The sequence below is a fragment of the Gambusia affinis genome, linkage group LG22, assembly GCF_019740435.1.
Source record: "Gambusia affinis linkage group LG22, SWU_Gaff_1.0, whole genome shotgun sequence".
In the NCBI taxonomy this organism is placed as follows: domain Eukaryota; kingdom Metazoa; phylum Chordata; class Actinopteri; order Cyprinodontiformes; family Poeciliidae; genus Gambusia; species Gambusia affinis.
Window position 1 is genome coordinate 14,165,848 of NC_057889.1, and position 20,865 is coordinate 14,186,712.

General features: G+C 39.5%; 1 protein-coding gene across 14 annotated transcripts in view; it reads left to right on the forward strand.

The window, feature by feature from the left end:
- Positions 1–20,865, forward strand: part of epb41l2 (erythrocyte membrane protein band 4.1 like 2) — a 50,906-nt gene that overhangs the window by 2,125 nt on the left and 27,916 nt on the right. For 8 of the 14 annotated variants that reach the window (XM_044105834.1, XM_044105821.1, XM_044105830.1 and 5 more), the window contains exons 2-6: positions 13,310–13,539; positions 13,698–13,886; positions 14,889–15,143; positions 17,921–18,028; positions 18,130–18,172. In XM_044105834.1, coding sequence (XP_043961769.1) covers positions 13,324–13,539; positions 13,698–13,886; positions 14,889–15,143; positions 17,921–18,028; positions 18,130–18,172 — 811 coding nt within the window. In that variant the 5' untranslated portion in view covers positions 13,310–13,323. Of the gene's footprint in view, positions 1–6,906; positions 6,929–10,141; positions 10,294–13,309; positions 13,540–13,697; positions 13,887–14,888; positions 15,144–17,920; positions 18,029–18,129; positions 18,173–20,865 lie in introns of those variants that run through there. The other 6 variants (XM_044105835.1, XM_044105824.1, XM_044105833.1 and 3 more) reach the window with 4 other exon arrangements.

Consider the following 20,865-nt stretch of genomic DNA (forward strand, 5'->3'; position numbering starts at 1 on the left):
TATGGACGGGAGTTCAGTCAGAGAAGAGCTAACAGCATCAGCTTTCAAAGAGCGATGCTATAGATGCTTATGGTTGTAGTCTGGAGGGGCGGTGCTTTGAAAAATCACCTACTGGCTTCGTTATTAGTGGTTCAGTAATCTGTTTTGTTACAGAAAACCCATTAGACACTTATAGAGATATTGATCGGGTTTGGAGTGCCTCCTCCATGTTCATGGCCGTACTGTCCAATTAGATAATTGCAAATGTTTTCTTAGACCAACAAGCTGCTAATCGTTTTTATTAGTTTTAATGTTTTCTAAAGCATATATTTGTATTTAGTTTTTTGCATCAATAATTTGTTCCATTTATCTTTAATACTTTACCAAATTTGAGCTATGTTTTCTGTCGTCGAGAAGAAATGAGAGGCAAACCGTATAAAAACACCATTTGTTGCTAGGGCAACATAATAATAGAAAAAAACCATTATATATTATTGCTGAATATTACTATAATGACATCAGTTGTGACCAACCAACAACTTTCATCAGGTTTTTTTTATTTTTTTTATTTAAATGTATTTTTTATTTTCCATCATCACAATGTCCCCACAATTTCCCAAAAGCCTTAGCATCCTGGTCGCTCAAATCTACATCCGATATGGGCATCAAGTGCAGTGAAATATGAAAGCCTACCCAGTAATCCTTTCTGATTGCACACATCGATAATGCTGTGATGATTGTGGTTTGGTATATTGTGCAGCTCAGGTTTGTAGCGAGTGCAAGTAAATTCACAGGACCCACCAACTTAGTAATTAAGAATAAGATTGGCTTGCAAATGGTCTTTTCTTCCTAAACGCACCTGGATATTGTCAAGCTGCAAAAATTTAAATAAAATCGACTTGTGCAATTTTAAAACGATAAGAATCAAAATATATCAAAACTTACCATGTATACTTCCTGTAATAAAAAAATGTTTAAGGCGGAGCTGTTGTCAGGCGCCTCGCTGTGTGTATCATTGATCTGTTACCATCAGTGCCATGTTCACTCCCAGACTCTCAGGATGTGCAGAACAGTGGCAGCTCTGTTTAAACCCACTAATGAGAAAGCCCTAATTGGTTGTTCTGGTGGGGGGAACGGGCTCATTAGATAGAGCTGAGGGCTTGCAATAAGTTCATGATTATGTTTTCTTCACGCTATATTTCTGTTTTCATGTGGAAGCTTTGCACATAATCTCTAGATTATATATTTTTTAAATGGTTTTTTACATTTTAGAAGTCATCTCGTATACAGTAAATGTTGAAAGAGAAATATGTATTTGAAGGGTTCAAAAATATAATTTCCTCTCTCTTTTTTTTGTAAGATGTAGACACACAGTGTTATGAAAAATATGAGTAAAGCTTAGAGTGGATGTGATGGGACAAAACGGGAAAGATGGGAGCACATTTAAGCTGAGAGGAAGTGAGAATGATTTGCACATAAGAGAAGAAAAGGGACTGAATTAGAGCGACGGAGAGAGTGAAAGATATTGCTTAACCATTCGGAAAGGCTATGGGAACATCCCTGTGTGTGTGTGTGTGTGTGTGTGTGTGTGGATGTGTGTTTTCATGCCAGCTCTGTAGTTTCACCAGAAGCAGAAAATCGACTCCCATCCACCCTGATAACCCTACTGTCCCACATCGGTTTTAAATCGAACTGAGTTCAACAAAAAGTTGTGCAAACAATCCAAAACAATGCAGCCCTCCTTGAATTCACTTGACTGTCCAGTGAAGGTGCCTGCTTACATAACAAAGCACAGTAATGAGTTGTTATCTCCTCAGTGACTGTAGTGACAGCACTGTCACAACAATTATCAAGGAAGACATATTTTGACAGCGTAGTGCTCAGCTGTGACAGGAAAGTATCAGCCTCCTGGTTTTGGAGTTGCAGGGCGATGAGGCTCCACAGGAGCTCTTTTCACACAGAGGAGATCAGAGAGGGCCATGGATGAATGGAAACTGTAATGCAATGTTCAGCTTATTACAGGGACGGGCGAGTGCTGCAGGGCGGGTGAAAGGGTGAGGCGGGGGGGGGGGGAGACGGAGATGTGTAGGACGGAGGGATAGAAATGTGGAAAGGGAGAGTGGGCTTGATTCTTTCGGTTAAACCTGTAATGTTGATCTCGAATGAACATTAATGGGGGTAAAGAGCACTTTCGAGGGCTTTTTGATGAGAGAATTAAAAGGAACCCATTGTGTTCAGCGGTAACATTTCAAATAAGCGGGGGGAAAAGGAAAGGACAAGCTGCCTTCCCCAGTGTGCGTCCACTTCTGATAGTGTAAAAAACAGAGACACGGAGAGCAGGCCTGTTGCTTTGGCGCGGATCCAGACATAGTTAAAAAGAGATTAATCAGCATAGGGTCAAATTCTCAAAGGGGGAGGCTGGTCAGGCCAGGGAGGCGTGGGGCAAAGCCTTCAGTTTTGAAAGGCAGCAGGTCAGGATGCAAGTATGAGGAAACAAGTGGCTGCTGAACACATGATATGTGATGCTTATCATCAACTCTGATTTCTAAAATTTGGACAGTGTATTTCTGTAGATTTACATTTCAAAAACTCGGGGATTTTGCTATTTATTGATCAGTTTATAACAGGAAAACATGATTTTAGTGTTATTGTTTAACAATATCCATGGTTCCTTCTTGGGGTGATCATTTATTATTTATTGTGAAGTATTTCTTATCATGATTAGAATTTTTATTTATTGTTGCCATGCCATTGACTGGCCTAAATGTTAGTCAGTAACTGATGTTTTCTCCACTGTTTGACTCATGAGAGCATCAATAAATAACAGTACATTTCAAAATATGATTAAATGCAGTTTAGTGATATAAATCACACTTATTGAAGAAGCCAGATTCAAATGGAAATGTTTTTCAAGAAGATAGTTGTTTGTGTCACTACAAATGTTGTGCCATACAGTTACCTAAAAAGTAAATGCATGATGTTTTTATCATAATCTTTATTGTGATCTTTAACACGATAACGGCGATATCGTGTTAAAGTTCGTAAGTTTGGAAAAGTTTTGAATTTACCTATTTTCAAGACTGAGATCAGATGAAGTGTGGAAAATACAAAAAGGCTCAAGCTAATTCTACATTTTTTAGACACCACATTTCCAACAACACAGTAAAAGTTTTTTGTCTAAATTACAAAATGAGTTTTAAGATGTATCTGTTTAGTGCGTAATAATTCAGACCAGGTTTGACCAGTTTAAATGTTGGAGAGCTAACAAAGACAACCTGGAGTCGTTAAAACAATGACTGACTCAGTTGCCGAATCAGACGGAAACCCCAACATTGTTTTATCCACGTGCTGACTGTTGCTATGAACAACCACAGGAACGCAGGGAAAAGCGTATTGATGATGTGTGACAAATTTAAAAGAAAAGAGCGTCCTATGAATTAACAGCGGAGGTGTTTTTTCTGCCGATCACCAATCAAAGATGCCTCTGCCCCCATTCTATAAAAACACCATCTCCCACAGCTGACTCTCATTCATCTGTCCAGACAATGAAGACTATGCCATCCATACAACTGCCTGTATTGTGTTGCAGATGTAAAACCATTTGGTTTTATACAACATTATGGATCGTGTTGCATAATCATCACAACCATTATCAAACTTGTGTTAAATATAGTAAATACATGAAATACATGGATTTAAATACATACATTTGACTTTTCTATGTACTGAGGTTGTCCTACTCGTCTCAGTCAATGATAGTCCCGAAGTAGTTCAGATGCCGTTAAAAACAGCCCTTTAATTTAGCGTACAAATCAGGTACCAACTTAGTGTTTTGTGTTTAACAAAAACCTAGACTTTTTTTTAGCCTTTACTACTTTACAAGACATTAGTCTAATTCGTAGGCATGCCACAGCATGCTTTTAGGCTAAGAGACTGTAAATCAACAGATATTCTACCGGTACATGGCAACCATGGACAATTATATTTTTTTCACATTATTTTAGTTATTTACTCCATATTTAATCACATTGACCAACTTATTCATTGTTACATTCAAACATTCATTTGAAGATCTTTTTGTGTCAAAAAATAGCACGTAAGCGTTTGACAAATCAGGAGCATGGGAAGCGAGGTTGGACAAAGAAGAAAGGATACTGAGAGTAAACGAAACGAGAGACGGAGAGTCCCGGTCAAGAAGGTTGAGTGGTAGTGCAGTCCTGCCAACTAGTTCTCATTAGCAGCTATTGAGATGCTCTGAAGTTTGTTAAACATTTTGGAGAGAGTTTAAAGAACTCTGTGAACTCTGTGTTTGTTTGAGGGTGAAATAGAAGCAATCAGAGTTTAGGGTCTGTGCTCTGTAGTTCAGGTCAAAAAATATTTGTGGCAGGAAGTGGCTGCATGTGGCCCTGAATTTGACCAAATGTTCCAAAAGTGTGTAAAGAGATTAAAACATTTTACCTAAATAGCAAAATAAATAATTGTGGGGTTATTTAGAAATGCATATACAGACTTTTAACATTTCTGGTTTGCAATTGGCCTTTTATAAGTCACATTTTTGTCTGGATAGCCAGTGTTTTCCAGACCACATATATCACTTTTCCACATGGAAATGTTATTGCATGTACAAACACAGCATCGCTTGGTTGCCATGGTAGCATCTTCATTATATTCACTGTATTAGTCATTATTTTACTTATCCGTAAGTCTTCTCTCTAAAAGCTTCAATAAATTGTTTAAAAATAAATTATACAATAAGTATTATTACTCACAAAACCTAATTTACTAAATATTTTTCTTTTATCACACCAATTTAAAAAAAAAAAATTAAGTTTCCTCGTAAAAACAGACAGTGAGATTTTTATATTCAAAAAGGAAATTTAAAACAGAAATGGAAGGGTAAAAGTGAAGGAATGGAGTTCTGCTGGGAGAAACGGCAGAAGGGAGGGGGGTCTCTTCCTGTTTCCAAGTTAGGGGTCAAAGGTCATTGGTTTGGGATTAGTTGATACCAGACGCCTAAATAATCTGTCTGGTTTTGGCGTTTGTATGTGTGAGGCTCTGGCCACCGCACACATTGTTCACAGACGAATGGGAACAAGAGTGTGACCAAAGTTCAACAGCAGCCGCAGTGTCCTTGACGTGACCGAGGAAACAGTAGAGTGGCGTAGAAAAGAGGACATCTTGCTGTGGTCGCCAGGGAAACCTCTAATTTTAGAGTTTAGGGTTAAGAATGGAGAGCTAATGAGTGACTGGTAGCAGCGAGTTTAAGGATGTATGGATGTGTTATGAGCTAACCTTAAGCTTTTTCACATTTTGCCTCCATTTGAGAGTCCAACACAAAGTAGTGCATCAGTGTGAATTAGAAGGACAAAGCTTTGTAGAGCCTCATGTGGTAATAAATCCTGTGCGAATCTTACCAGCTTTCCACATGTAGGGACTGAATTTAGAAAATTCTTTACAAAATAGCTCAAGCTCAGTCAGAGGTGACTTGTATAGGGGTGTCAAATTCCAGTCCTCAAGTGGCCGCTGTCCTGCAACTTTTAGATGTGCCTCTGCTGCATCACATCTGAATAGAATAATTAGGTCATTAGCAAGGCTCCGGAGAACTGATCTACACAAGGAGGAGGAAATTAAGCCATTTTATTCCAGTGTTTTGCACCTGTGGCACATCTAAAAACTGCAGGACACCGCTCTTGGGGACTGGAGTTTGACACCTGTGTACTGGATGGTAGTTTTCGGACAAATGGTGTTTTGCAAGTAGGCCTTAAAGTGTAACTAACCCCCAAATCAACTTTTTTTTTGCTGGTAAACTGTCTAAATAGGTTATTTAGGGTTATATTTTTAAGTTTCTATCTGAATGTAGATATTTTTGTGTAAATTTGTTTGCCATTTTATTGCCTTAACCCTACAACACCTAAGTTTTAAGGTGTTTCATTCCTGGATTTTTTTGCTTATTTTAATTGTGAGCAGTTCTTTAAATGTCTTGTGAGTAAATATATTTGCCCATAATTCCATATCAACTGGAACTTTCAATATCCAGCAAGTTATTTTTGCAATTTACCGTGCCCCTCAGATTAATTTCACTCGCTGCTACTGTGAAATTACCGCAATAACCCAGCATTGGCTGAAAAGCGCAACATTTCCTGTTTTAGAAACCGTTGGAATTTTTCAAATAGCGCAAAGCGTGGTGGAAATATGGTGCAAATTTGGCTGGATCATTGCTGCTATGTTTGGTCTGGAAGGTTTCGTATAGTTTCATTTTAAATTCAGAACTACCCTAAATTTAGCTCCGTCCATCTTCTTAGCTGTGAAGAAAACAAATCCCAATGAAATGCAGAAATTTGTTGTTGTAAGGTAATGTGAAAAAAACAACAACAACAAAACACTAAAGGGAATAATTTGATTTGCCAAAATAAAGAGTTCATAAGAGTTCATATCCTGCATCGGTTTGTCACATGAGCCAAGTGTGATGATCACTTGTTTTTGCCACAGCACCTGTTATTACTAACCGCTATCAAATGTTTACCCACCATAGTGTCTCCACACCCACCGCTGCAGAGCGAGCGGTGCAGTTTCACCTCAAGTTTCAGTCTCTCCTTGTGTAATTCTTTGTTTTTTGTGTGGGTGTGTGTGTCTTGCGGCTCTGTTCCTGCTTTCTTTCTTACTCTCTCTTTTTTATATATATATCCTGGGATATCACAGTAAAATATAACCCCTCTCATGTGCGCTTGTGTGACACGCCCCCGTTCTTTGTCTCCCTTACACACACACACGCACACACACCCAGTCTCACATTCACGCAGACAGGCCATTTGCGCCTGACTGCTTTAATCGCTGAAAAGGGGAGTTTAGCACTTAACAATAGTAGTTATGAGCTGACCTATTATTCTCACAGACACAGCGCGACACAGAGGGGGACACTTTACAGAGGAGGACTAAATCCATGAACTGAGTTAAGTGGGTTTTTTTGTGGATAAACATATTTTATTGCGATTAAATCAAAACGTTGACATACTGCAATTTTATTCTTTTTTTTTTTTAAACCATGCCAAAGGAATATAAACTTATTCTAATTTATTACAACAGCTACCAATGAACTGAAACCAGGTGTTTAGCAACAGACAATTGTAGCTGTGAATTGGGAATAATGGTATAGCAACCATAGTAATAACATATTAAACATCCTCTAAGCATCATGCTTGAGACAAACTTTCATTAGAAAGCTGGAGGGGGACTCTGGGCAGCGTAACTGTCATTTTATGTCAGCGAAAAGTTAGAACTAAGTGTAGAAGGAAGCAAAGGCAATGAGGTAGTAGAACGGATGCTAGTATGGACAGGCTGACAGACAGACACACACACAAACATACACAGGGATTATCCCTTGTGTAATCCTTCGTTTGAGGGTCAGAGTACCCTGTAAAGAGACAAGCATGTCCTGAATTTTCACACCACCGGCGGTATCTTTTTATTGTGCGGATGTGTGTTTGGGAGGATGTGTATTTTGGAAGTTTAGGTCAAAAACTCATCACTCGACTGGTATTCTTCCCCCACCACCCGCTCTAATTCTGAAAGTATGGTATTAAATATGTTTTAAGTGTGTTGAAATGCATCTGCTTCTGTTTGTGCATTTTTTTTGTGCCGCTGCGTGACAGATGGAGGGATCATACAAGAGAACAGCACAGATTAGGGTTCTGCACCGTGTTTGTGTGTGCTTATTTCAAAACTGTGCCTGCGTAGCTGTCAACTGCTGGCCCGTGATACAATTCTATTTGGAAAGCTGCAACTTGTTGCGTCGATGTCCAGCTATCTGCTGGAGTTAATCCTTATTTCATTACATTCGGCCAGATGAAGGCACATCCGTTTACAATTCTTTGTTTTGCAGAATGTAATTTGTGAAAACTTTGCAGATGCAAAGGCTAATGTACGTCTACTGCGCTGATGGATTGAGTTTCATTTATTGCGTTCAACAGTTAGGGTTATCATTGTGCGCTTTGATGGAAAAATTATGTTATTGATTTATTTAACGTCCAGTTTAACAGCCCATCCATCTGGTCTCCATGTTTTATTGTAAGTAGAGCACTTTGTTATATTAGAGACTTGTGTGTCTATCAACAATTGGACAAGCAAATATCTTTTCGGTGCATTTCTACAAATGTGGCTGTATATTGATATTTGCAATAAAAACAAAGTCAGAATTCGAAAAGGAAACCCTCATTTCCTAACACTTGTTTTGAGGTTTTTGGACCGTGGGAGGAAGCCGGAGTACCCAGAGAGAACACAAGCATGCACAGCGGTACAAACATAACCGTTGTTGACCTTTAGTTGTTGACCTTAGTGAAATGATTTTTACAGCGACTCTTATGCGAATCACTGGACCCCATTGATCAGAGATTGTCCCATTTTCCTCATTGAGCTTTCAAGTATCATTCTGTGTGCAGTAAAAGAACCTGCTACGTTTTGTTGCAGGTAATAGTCAGAATCAACTTTATTTGTTAAAGTTTGTGCACACACACACAATGGCTTTTTGTAAATATGTATAAATTAGGGCAGCTACTACTGATTAGTTTAGTAATTTATTACTCTATTGGTTATTCTATTAATTGAAACATTGGCACATTCTGCAGATTTTTAATTTAGCTATATAAAACATTAGAAAGACATTAAAAGATGCAAATAAATAAAAAAAAAACAACAATTCAATTTCCTTTTTAAATAAGAAAATCAACATGTTGCCCAAAATGTAGTAACATAGCATTCCTTTAGCAAATAAGAACTAGGCTAGAACTACCACTTGGAGAGTTTTGGGTAAAACATATTTACAGACAAAAATGTTTTTATCTTAAATGGCCTTATGTTGAGTCTGTATACTCCAGGGAGTGATTGATCAATTACTAAAATAGTTAGTGCAGATATGACTAAGTGAAGGCTATAGCTCTGATTTTGGCTCTTTTCCTGTAAAGTGTTCATCAGAGAGACAGCCTAGGGGAAGAAACCATCTCTGTGGCTGATTTTCCAAATAATGCTCTGTATCACCAACCAGCAAAAAGTAGTAGCAAATATCGTAAAGCATAAATCACCGTCATCGTAGTCGCTGAATCACTTTTTAAGGACAGTCATGGATAAAACAACTGGTGTTAAACGAAGCCTTGCTGTCTTTACGGCGGTTTGAATGCAGAGAGTCAGAAGTATCCGTTCCGGCTCCGATAGCTGCACAATGAACATCGCATGTAACCCTGATGTGCTCTGAAAAGGCTTTGACACGGTAACAGACTCCTATTGTCACCAGTTGCCCCATCCACCGATATTTATTTTTACGGTTGTAATCTCTCATCTCCATGGGGATTTATTGTCGTAGCCCATGAATGCCTTCACCATAGAAACCTGTTCCTCCACTCTTGTCCTGCTATGCCCCGTAGAATAGGGTGGGTGGGTATGCATGTCCTTTTGTATCACCTAGACAGCTCTGCTATCTTCATTACAACATATAAAAGAAAGGAAAAAGGGGGGAGGGAGGCATTAAAACCCAGATTATTACTGTATTTTTTTTCCCCCTTTGTGACACTGTTTTCTATTTTACGCTCCTGCATAATACACTTTTATCCCCTGAACCTAAAGTTGTTGAATTTCTGTCTATTTGGCTTCAGTGTTTGAGGTGGAATGGAGTCATATCTGAACAAATGGGTGGTGCTCTCTCTGCCTGTCTCTGGAGTTAGTGGTACTCTTCATGACCCTCTTTATCCATGCAAAGAAATATGCAGTTTCAACTGTCTGCAGTCTGAAATAATTATGCAGTGATAACTTTGTAAGTAAGAGGTCTGCTTTCAGTATGCTCGTAAATAATCCAAACAAGTACAATGAAAAAACAGTGGGGCACAAAAAAAAAAAGCATAGTCATCTTAGAAGAGGTGTTTATGGAAGCTTTTCCTGCTTGATGTGGTATGAAAACTGAGTCGAGGAAGTCTTAATCCCCATGCCGATCATCGTCCATTAGTAATCTGGCGCAGTAGGCACACTTTCTGTCTCTCTCTTAAGGATCTTCTGTAACGCCGCCCTCCCCCCCTCCAACCCTCTGAATTTCTCTCCCGTTTTCTGCCCTCGTTTCTCAGTGAGAGGGTCCTGGGAGGCGGGGCGGGGGGAGTGGAGCTCTGAGGGACGGAGGAGAGGATGGAGGACAGTTAGTAGGACAGGCGTTCCCTGAGCAGCGGGGAGAGAAAGAGACGGAAAGTAAAGGCAGAAAGAGCTGAACGGGATTTCAGAAGGCAACCGTAGGTGAGAAGGAGCGAAAGAGAAGTAAGCGAGAAACACAAGCGACAGTAGGTAAGGCTGTAAGCTCACCAGCTCATGTAACCATTCATCCGCTCATTCGCAAGAACTAACAGGAGAGGTGGGAAAACGTGCAGCAAACGTTCCCAACAGTGTGATCAGCTTCTCACAACAGTTTCATCTGTGGTAATTTCGTAAAGCAAATAAATGTGAATCCTATTAAATGCACAAAGCGGAGCAAAACAGCAATTAGCCAGCGATTCTGCACTCCTCTGGATAATGATTAAATCGGTGGAGAAATGCAAAGTGAGAGGCTAAGGTAAATGCATAGAAAGCTCAGGAATGTTGAATCACAAACCCCACTTTCACGATTTCACTGGATTAAATGAGCATAAAATATTTGAAGAAAATCCACTACAACACCACCACTATGCGCCTGCAGACAAATTTAGAGTCGTCTTTAATGAAGCAAGAAACGCACAGGATGTCAGCTCGCTTAGGCATCAGCTGTACGATTAAATGTTTTTCACCTGCGCCCGACCTCTTTGTATCAGCCATCTGTTACAGTTGTAGCTCAGAAACTCTTGACTACCATCAGAAAAACTTGGTTTTATTGGCTTCTTTGGCTTGTTTGTGAAGTGAGAGAGAAGAAGAGTGTAGGAGATAATGTAAATTAGGGGCTAAAATGGGGCCTTGGAAGAGAGACAGAGGCTTCCAGGGCTGAGAAGAAAAGAGAGCAGCAAAGAGAAAGCGAGGGGAATGAGAGAGTTGAAGTTATGGGAGCAGTAGAACAAGGTTCCCGTGTTAATAGCTGTAGAGACAGAGAGCGAGTTTGAAGCAGGCCTAAGCTGCCGTGACGAAGCTCCACTTAGGTGCCATCTCCGAATAAACCCACTCATTTATAGAGAAGCACTGTTTCTGAGAAGGATCTGCAGGGTGTCTTTCATAGAGGACTGTTCTACAAACCAGAATTTAAGTAGTTTTGTCGCTACTTAAATTGAGTATACAGTGTTTTGCAAAAGCTTTCATCGCCTTTAAATCATTTTATATTTGATGACATTATAATTTAAACCCTATAGCTCTGTACAAAGTATTACATAATTAGAGGGAGGAAAATGGCACGTGGTTAAAGCCTGTCGCAATAAATCAATTAACCACATGATAAATTAAAACAAGCTAGATAATTTCCATTTGTGTGATTGTTTTTCTCAGTCTTTTTAAAGACTGGATGACAAAACCTTCAGTCTGGTGTTTTGGTCTCAACTAGCCCTGCTTTGAAGGGAAATTATTCTTACAGAGATTTAATAATTCCTTTTATTTGTTGTTTCTTTTGTGTGTGTTTCTTTTTGATATTTAAAATTTCGGTTGTAGGGTTAAATGTTGGTCAGAAATTAAAGCTTATTGGTTTATGAAATGGGAAACTTGCTTTATTATGCTATTACCATTATATTACCTGAAAATGGTCTCAAAACAATATTATCATTCATTGCAATAACTTCTAGGGCAATTTATTGTTCAGCTACTAGAAATAAAATCCAGTGCAACATTTGGTAACACCTTAGCTGAAGGGATGTGCATAAGCCTGGCATAATGCTGTCATAAACAGCACATAACACCTGGAATAAACAAGAAGGGGTCTACATGAATGTCGATGACTGTTGCCATGAAGTGTCATCCAGTAAATAATGACAACAATGCAAAGTTGACCGTTTTAATGCACTTTTAGTACAACATTGCATTAAAAGTGTCAATATTTACTGAATGACACTTCAGGACAGCAGTCATAAACATTCATGCAGAGTCATAAATAAAATGGATTATGAAATCCCTGTAAACAAAATAGCTAAATTCAGGGCAATCCTGGCAGAAGAACCTGTTGGAGGCAAACCCCTTGAGACTAAAGACTGGAGGTTTACTTTGCTCTGCGCTGCTCGCTTACAGCACACCTGTTATAGTATTTCTTCATTGCTACTCTGATGCTGATAGGAAAGCTTTGCCTCGACTCTGCAGTATAACATTAACCGAATCAAAGCTTGCTTATGTGCAGCTCAGTTTTACTTTTCCATTCCTGGATCTACAAGCAACTTCTTACTTTTAGCAAATTGTTTTGATTCCCTTATTTTTTCCCTGATGTATCATTGAACCTCTATGAGAGATGCTAAAGAATCGGTTTTGAGTCTGAGAAAACAGCCGTGGTTCTTATATGTGATGTTGTATTGGACTGGATTTACCTCTTAAGAAGTGTTTATCTCCTCGTTTTTGTTCTCTACTCAACTGGTTTATTGCTTCTCCCAGACACACACACACACACCTTTCCCTATCCATCTCTCCTCCTCCCAGCTCTACCTCATTAGCCAATCATGCGTAAGAACCCCTGTTCTATTTTTACTCCGACCCCCTCCCTTTGCACCGCTGCTGCACTGTGGATGTTTGTGTGTCTGCTTTTATCTAACATGGCAGACCAGAGAAATAAAAGTCAATTACCGTTTAAGATGTTAATAAGGAAAAAATAAAGATGATTCAAGAGGAATGACATCTTAAATTTTATTTAAATAGCCCGTTTTTACTCTCAAACTTGTTCTTCTCACATCCAGGACCTTTACTTCCCCTAGAGAAGCGATGTCATCGTCTCGCAGTGCTATCAACAAATTAGTGTCAAGCTGCTTGAAAGTGTCTGTTGCTGTGAAAAGCTGTGCGTTGACGGTGCTGCCAAAGAAATTTGGGTTGAAGAGTTTGTGCATGCTGACCGCAGCTGCAGGACAAAACTGTTGTGACTCATATTTTAACAATTGAGGAACTCTCTTCTCTTTCTCTGGGTTTACATAGATGTGCTTGTAACCAGCTAGTGACCCAGATGAACGTCTCTGTGGAAATGTGATATCATAAACTAATGACTTCACCTGCTCCCAGCTGTTATTTGTGTTAGGCAAATATTTGCTGTGGGTTTAACGTGCAGCATACCTTCATGTTTTTGTAGGAGTCGTAAAACCCAAAATACATTTCATCACATCATGCTTCATCACTAAACTCCTTTTCCTTTTCTTCTTCTTTTTTTTTTTTTTTACTACAGATTGACCCATCACCATGACAACAGAAGCGGGCTCTGAGACAGAGGTGAAGGAGAAAGGAGAGGAGTCAGCTGCTCTGCCGGACCAATCGGAGACGGCCAAGGAAGAGAGCCAGGAAGTAGCGAACGTTGAGGGAGAGGAGAAGGAAAAGGGGAAGGAGAAGGAAAAAGAGGGCAAAGGGATAACTCGATACTTGCCAACATGGTTTAAGAAGCAGAAATCTCAAAGCCAGGTAAAGTCACACTGATGTTACTCTGATGTTGAGACTGCTTGAAAATCAAAATTAAAATTTTGCTATCAGTGTTTGTTTGCTGGGTCTTCAAACCTAGGTGTGTTATCTAAGGTCTAAAGCTGGGATTTAATTAAAAAAATTAAATTCTGCCCATTTAGACATCTCCTACAAAGGAGGTCCCAGCAACAGAGGAACCCGTCAGCAAGGGGTTAGAGGGAGAGGAGGAGCCTGCCCCGGAGGTGAACGGCCACGCCGAGGAAGTGGAAGAGAAAGAGGAAGTGAAGTCAGAGGAAGTCAAGGAAGCAACACAGCCTGAATCTAACTCCAACGCCAGTGCAGACACTGAGGTAAGGGTTCTGCTCTGTGTATCATCAGCATCATGGCTGAAATGGGAAAATGGGAGCTGTACTGTCAGATGTCATGTGAATGTAGTCCAAACTATTTGGAAAAAATTACAATTGGAGCCATGGAGATGATTTACAGTGTTTATTTTCACTTTTTGTCATGTTGAATCTGCAAACTTCAATGTATCTAATGTTGGAGATTTTATGTGACAGAGCAACATAAAGCAGTGCTTGACTATGAAATTAAAAAAATATTCTGCATCATTTTAAAAAGCTTTTACAAATTAAAAAGTAAAAGTTTAGAGTACTAGTCAGAAATACAGCCAAGTCGCCCATGGTTTTCAAACGACTTTGAATAATTAATTGAGCTTACTCTATAGTTTGATAATTAGGATCAATTGGAAAGTATGTGTGAGTGAATTTAAATATTTTTTTTTGTAAAGGGCCTCAAGATGACATTTGTTGTGAATTGGCGCTATATAAATAAAACTGAATCGAACTGCTAACTCCGTATGAACTGCAGAGATGGCACTTGACTGGATTTAGGAGTATCATAGTAAAGGAAAACTTTGAAAACCAAGATTTTCCACTTCACAGTTAAGGGAGGAACATTTTAAGGAGATTACCTCTTAAAAAAAGACGTCAAGCTGATAAACATGTATGTGCAACAGTATTCTCTTTAGATTTGTTTCTTTACCCGGAAAGAATGAAGGAAAGACTTGAAAATTTTCTCCAGCTTGCTTACATATGTTCTTCCATCCGCTGATCTCATTATGCTAAGTGGGCCCACCCATTGACATCAACATTACAGTCACCAGGCCAAAAGAAACACCTGCTTTCCTTTAAACAATATCAAATTGGAGAGAAAAATCACACAAGGCGCATCAAAGAGAGCCAACTGGGAACTTCCCACTGAGTTCCAGCTAACAGTTTGGGTTTGAATATGATAATAAAGAAATCAGAGCATCAATAACAACTGAGTTTTGCCTCCCTTTTCTCTTGCAGCCGCCGGCAAAGGAAGAGAAGGTGGAAGACACCACTGCAAAAAGTCCGGAGGAGACCAAAGAGACTACAGACGGAGAAGGAGCAGAGGAGGAGAAGAAGGAGCCAGAAGGACACGTAGAGGCTGAAACAGACGGAGGAGAAAGCCAGACTTCTATTTTCCAGTCTCCTCTTCGCCTGGTGAGGAAGAATAAGATGAAGGTGGTGGTGTGTCATGTTACCCTTCTGGATGGGACTGACTTCACCTGTGAGGTGGAGGTAAGATGTCAATGAAATTCATCTGTAAATAAAAGTAGGCTTGTTTAGTCCAAAGCACGTGAGTGGATTTGTGCCAGTGATGTAATCACTAATAGGATCAGATATGGTGTGTGTCTTTGTCGGGGGGGAAAAAAGCTCTGGGGTATTTAACTTTCTGACTCAAAGCATAGCCATGATGGAAGTACCACCTGGTCACATTGCAAAGCAAACAAAGCTGATGGGGGCTCGTCCAGGGAATAAAACACACTCACACACACATTGAGCAGATTAGGGGGTTCCACCAGATTACTTTTCTCCATCTGTTGCTCCCCAATGTTAACGTGTCTCATACCCCCCATTCTCCTACAGACAGACACAGACACTTATATTGTTTAGAAAAGTTTTCATGCCCTTTTTACTTTATCCAGAGTTTTTCACTTTATGTTGCTGAAAGAAAGCCAAAAATAAATACAGTTTGCTGTAATCATGTGGATGAAGGTGTGCTTAAATCAGGGGTGCCCAAAGTCAGTCCTGGAGGGCCGGCATCGTGCATGTTTTAGTTCTCTCCCTGGTTTAACACACCTCGATCCACCGATGGCTCATTAGAAGACCTAAGAAGAACACTGACATGCTGAAAAGGTTGTTACTACCACCAGGGAGAGACTAAAACATGCAGGACGCTGGTCCTCAAGGACCAGCTTTGGGCAACCCTTTTTTAGATGAACAGTGCATCAATAGTATATTACAGATTAAGCATTAACAGCTTAAGACATTTGTTTACTTAAATACAATAAAAATGATTGAATTAAGAGAGTAACGGTACACCTGAATTAGCTTAAATGCAACACAGGAGCAACTGTTGTTTAGTTAAAATAGACAAAGCGGAGCGAGAACCGAACCGCAGAACAACCAGAGAGAACATCATCAGTGTGGTGAGGCTGGCACATTAAGTTTTGTGTTCTGCCATAAAAAAGCCAAACCATCCCTTTTACTGCCTTTTTTTTGTCCCAGTTTTTTTTATCATTGCAGTTTGCTTGAAAATATTTCCCACACAGTGTGGACATTTTTAGCCCTACAACCCCTCACATTCCCACACTTGCCCCCATCCAGTGGGAAGCATCCCAAAATAACCATTATGCAGATCCACTTTGGTCCTCGTCCGCTTTTCTGCATCGAGCGTCTTTAAGCAGAACATGCACTGAATTCTGACGGTTTTGACATTAGGGTTCATAATCCTGTACTCTGGAATGGACTGTGGCAAACCAGTTCCCGGAGCTACAGTGTGCCAACGCCTAACCTACTCGCTTGTGAGAGTCTACGGTTGTTTGAACAGTGGCTGCTTTGTGGCACAACAGATAACGCTGATACTGCAACTAACTGCTATTGTCCTGTAGGGAAACACACACACACACTCACACATATCCATCCCTCACTCCACATGCTGGCATAGTTAGCGTGGCGGCCTGGAAAGATTAAATTTTCTGTTCTGCTAGCAGACCTCCAACACAGGCAATACCACAGATTTATATGTTCTGATCACTTGCTTTTTTCTAGAATTAAAATATTCAGGACTTACAATAAGTATACAAGGTGTCCACCATCCTAAAAAGTCTTTTAAAAAGTTGTCTCATTTATGGAAAAGTACGTTTTGAAAATGTCTTGCATTCATTAAAGAATATGTGAGTTGACCTTAAATATGTTAATCACAGGTCTTAAATTTTGTCTCTTTAATTTTTTCTATTTAATCTCAGACATCTTCACTCATTGCGTGCCATGACTTCAGCCGGTTAGAGCTATCGGTTATGAGCTTCTAATACTTGCTCGGTAACTGGCTAGCTAGCTATTTTGCTTTCTAGCTAGCTGGCCAGCGAGAAAACAAACAGGCCATTAGCTGCTAGCATGTGCTAACTGCTAATGGCATTTTGTTAGATACACAAAGCTGCTGCCAAGAGTCACCAAAAGACCCCACAAATTTTACTGTTTTGGTCCCTTGCAGTTTTTTTGTATATTTCCGTTGTGTTGTAGGTCTTTTATTCATAATAGTTTAAATATTTTATAGTTTATAATAGTTTATATTTGAATTGGTGAAACCTGCATTAATCTTGTATTTGATGCTTCAGAGGGGAGAGTCTTGGTGTCACATGGTCTGAGTCAACAAACGTCTGTAGTATTAATAAGTGTTTGAAGCCAGCGATAGCGCTCTGTGGCGAGACAAAACAACACTCTGAAAGTCTTGGATTCTCATGTTCAATTTGCCCTGAGCAAGTTTAGGAAAATACCACAGATGTTTCCAGTTGTCCCAGGACAAAAGGAAAATGATTTCTTTCATCTGCGTCCTTCCACTTCCACCACGCTCCCTGGCCTGTCTGCGAGCAATGCCCTCCTCTCTGTCTGACCACCAGCGTTAGAATGAGGCTCCACCAAATAACTCAGAAGCAGAAGAATTTGACCTCATATAATTACTTTGTTCTTTGCGATCGCCTGCCGCTTCTTTTCCACCCTCCTTCCTTTGACCTTCTGACTGTCTGAAGGGGGCTGCTGTGTGTTTGGGTGCACACACTAGGGCACGCATTCACAGTTGATTGTTAAATGTCATTGTCATAGCTGAGTGTGGAGGATTTTAGGGCTAAAGCCGCTATCAGGCCTATGAAGGAATGTGAGACAGATGAAGACACTGTACTAAAGAGCAGAGAGTAATCTAACAGATTGCGGAGAGATTTACTACTAAACTATTAATTTCATGTTGTCAAATGTTAGAAATGGTTGTTTGTGATTAACTTTCTTTCATTTTGTCTCAGCAGAAACGAGCTAAGGGGCAGTACTTGTTCTTCAAGGTGTGTGAGCACCTAAATCTGTTGGAGAAGGACTACTTTGGCCTGACGTACAAGGACAACCATGACGAGAAGGTGTGTACTGCTTGGGCTTTAGGCTTAAACATGAAAGGCTACATTGATTCAGGATTTTGATTCTCCTCTTGCTGTGTGTTTCTCCTTCTATGACTCCCCAGTGTTGGTTGGACCCCACAAAGGAGATTAAGAGACAAATTCGCAGTAAGTTCACCTTTGCAAATCTCCCAATTCAGATTTTTGTTTCATGCCTTATTATGTTTCCTTCCTTCCTGTGTCATCCATTTGTTTGATTTCCATCCATCCATCCATGTAAGCAGTTTATAATTTAAAAAATATACCATACTGAATCCAGCCAAATGGTCTGAATAATACATTTATAATTAATTAATCGATTGTCCTGCTGTCAGAAGAAAAACAAACTACCTAAACAAAACACCAGAGACACTGGAAGCCAAATGACAGCAGTCATGCGGTGATAAAGAGTTTACCAAGGGTGTCATCACTCTGCTTCATTATTTAAAGACCTTTTCATTACCTGTTGTTAATATTTAAATGTGAGATAAAGTGTGGCGTTTCACATGTTTAGGGTTGGCACCTACTGGAGGAGGGTTGGCAGCTGCTAAGCTTTCAACGTCTTGCTTGGTTTTATATACACAAAGCATGACAGTAACTATGGGCCGGTTACATCGGATTGGAAAAATGTCAAAGTCTGTTATTGGGTTATTATTGATCTACATCCAGTCAGCTGTTCTGTTCTGAGATAGCATGTGCTTTGTCTTAAATTAAAAGTTTGGTTTAGACCTTCTTTTGCCTACAAAATTGTCTGTTTCTTGTACTCTCTGGGTTTTCCTCCAGCTCTTTAACAAAGAAGCTCAATAAATCTGACCAACAGTCATAAAAGTTAGAAATGTTCTAATTCGTCTTTTTATGCCGTTCATACCTTGCTTCTTCTTATGTTTGCCATATAAGTCAAAGCAAGCTCTTACAAAGCCTGTAACTTCACAGTATAACCATATAATTTAGGCTCGAAAAAAGTTTACATTTTGTTAATTGGTAGACGTGTGAGGCAGTGGAGTTTGGGTGTGTGCAGAACGCATGCGGTTTATCCCAGACTCTGTGAGAGTGTGCGGTGTGCTTAAACGCCTATATAAATGCTATAAGTGCTATACATCTCACTCTATGTGCTCATTTATGTGTGAATGTTTAGAAAAGCCTTCATTCACAACCTGTATGTATGCGGCCGTTGCTTTACGCAAATCACAGGGTTGACACCATTCCTCCCTGAACTGCTGTCATTTTGAGTGCAGATGCAAATAAAGATGGGTTGAAATCTAAAGTGCCTGTCAGTTTCTCCAGGACTTATGCTAGAAAGTACACAGGCGTGTTTTCCATGAAGACCTAAAAGTTTCAGTTTGGCCCCTATTTAACCGAAACATTTTATTCGGCATATCTGCTGTTTGTGCTACCAGGCTTGTGAGAAACATGCAACTGGGAGGATCTTTCAACCTTGGGATTCTTCTTGCCACACTTTTGTAAAGACTAGAGTTGTTAAGTGCACAACTAATGCTTGCAAAGTCAACAGCTTCACATTGTTGATTTCCGCAGCTCCTCCAGCTGCTTTAAGCCTCCGGGATGCTTTTTTTTAAATTAAATCTCTGTTTGCCAGGCCTGGCTTTTGAAGTGAATTAAAGTTTTTGTTAGGTTTTCCAGTTGTGCAAAAATGTGAAATTTTAAAAGCTTTAAAATCTTCGCTGGCAGATGTAATTTAGGAACTTGAAACATGATTGAGAACCAGGACAAAGTCATTCCGAGGACCTCAACTGGTCCGCGGGCCATACTTTGTAATCCTGCTTTAAAACATTCACACTATAGCTACATTTCCAATTCCATTAAATTGCATACAGGGAATTATATTTATCAAGTAGGTGACTTCTGGATTTTATTTAGGGGTGTCAGAGTAAAGAGGGATAATTACAAATTTACACCACACTTTCTAGATTTGCAGTTGTAAAAAAAAAAAAAAAAAGTAAAAACTACGTGTATCATTTTCCACCCACTTAACATTTATGTCCTCCTTTTTATTGGTTTTTCTCATAAAGTGAAGGTATTTGGTTGGAACATGACAAATGTGACAATTTTCATATAGTTTATAAATAGCCTCACAAGGCACTGCAAGTAATGTCTTGGGGACGTAAAATCACATCAAACACATTCCTGCTTGATGCAGTGCACTGCCTAACGACATATATATATATTTTTTTCTGTCGTGCTCAATAAAGTCTGGGAACCTCCCAGGCCACCAGAAGATCTACGGTTGTTTGCACAGATCAGAATAATCCGATTTAAATGGGTCACTTTTTTCCTGAAGGTTTTTAAAAAATTCAGTCAGTTTAAGACGAGGCAGAGAATCTTGTTTACTAAATCAGAGGCAGCCTGAACAGAACCACGCATAAGATGGATTGATGCTTAGATGGGTACACTGTAAGTGTACAGACAGAGCTGGAGTGGAAACGTATACAGAGCTTTCAAATAGAAGTTCTTAAAGTATTTTGCAGTCCGCTAAATAGTCTGCTTTTAAACTTCTAAATAAATCAATTAATGTTTCCTTATTCAGTTGAATTGACTTTAAAAAAATCACACTTTGGCACTGTTTAAGGAACTGCTTAACCAATATGTTTCTGCACATAGGGTATTGGTTAATGTGCAGAAACAACAATGTGACACTTTCAATGACAGTCTAAAGGGGGACAGCCTCTATGGATCTTGTCACTTTATCTTTATTTTTGTTTTTTTTTAAGACACTGGCCACGCCTATTCTGCACTCCATCCACATGAAGTGATATTGAGCCTTTCAAAATATACTGATTCTTCAAATAATGACAAGTAAAATGTCT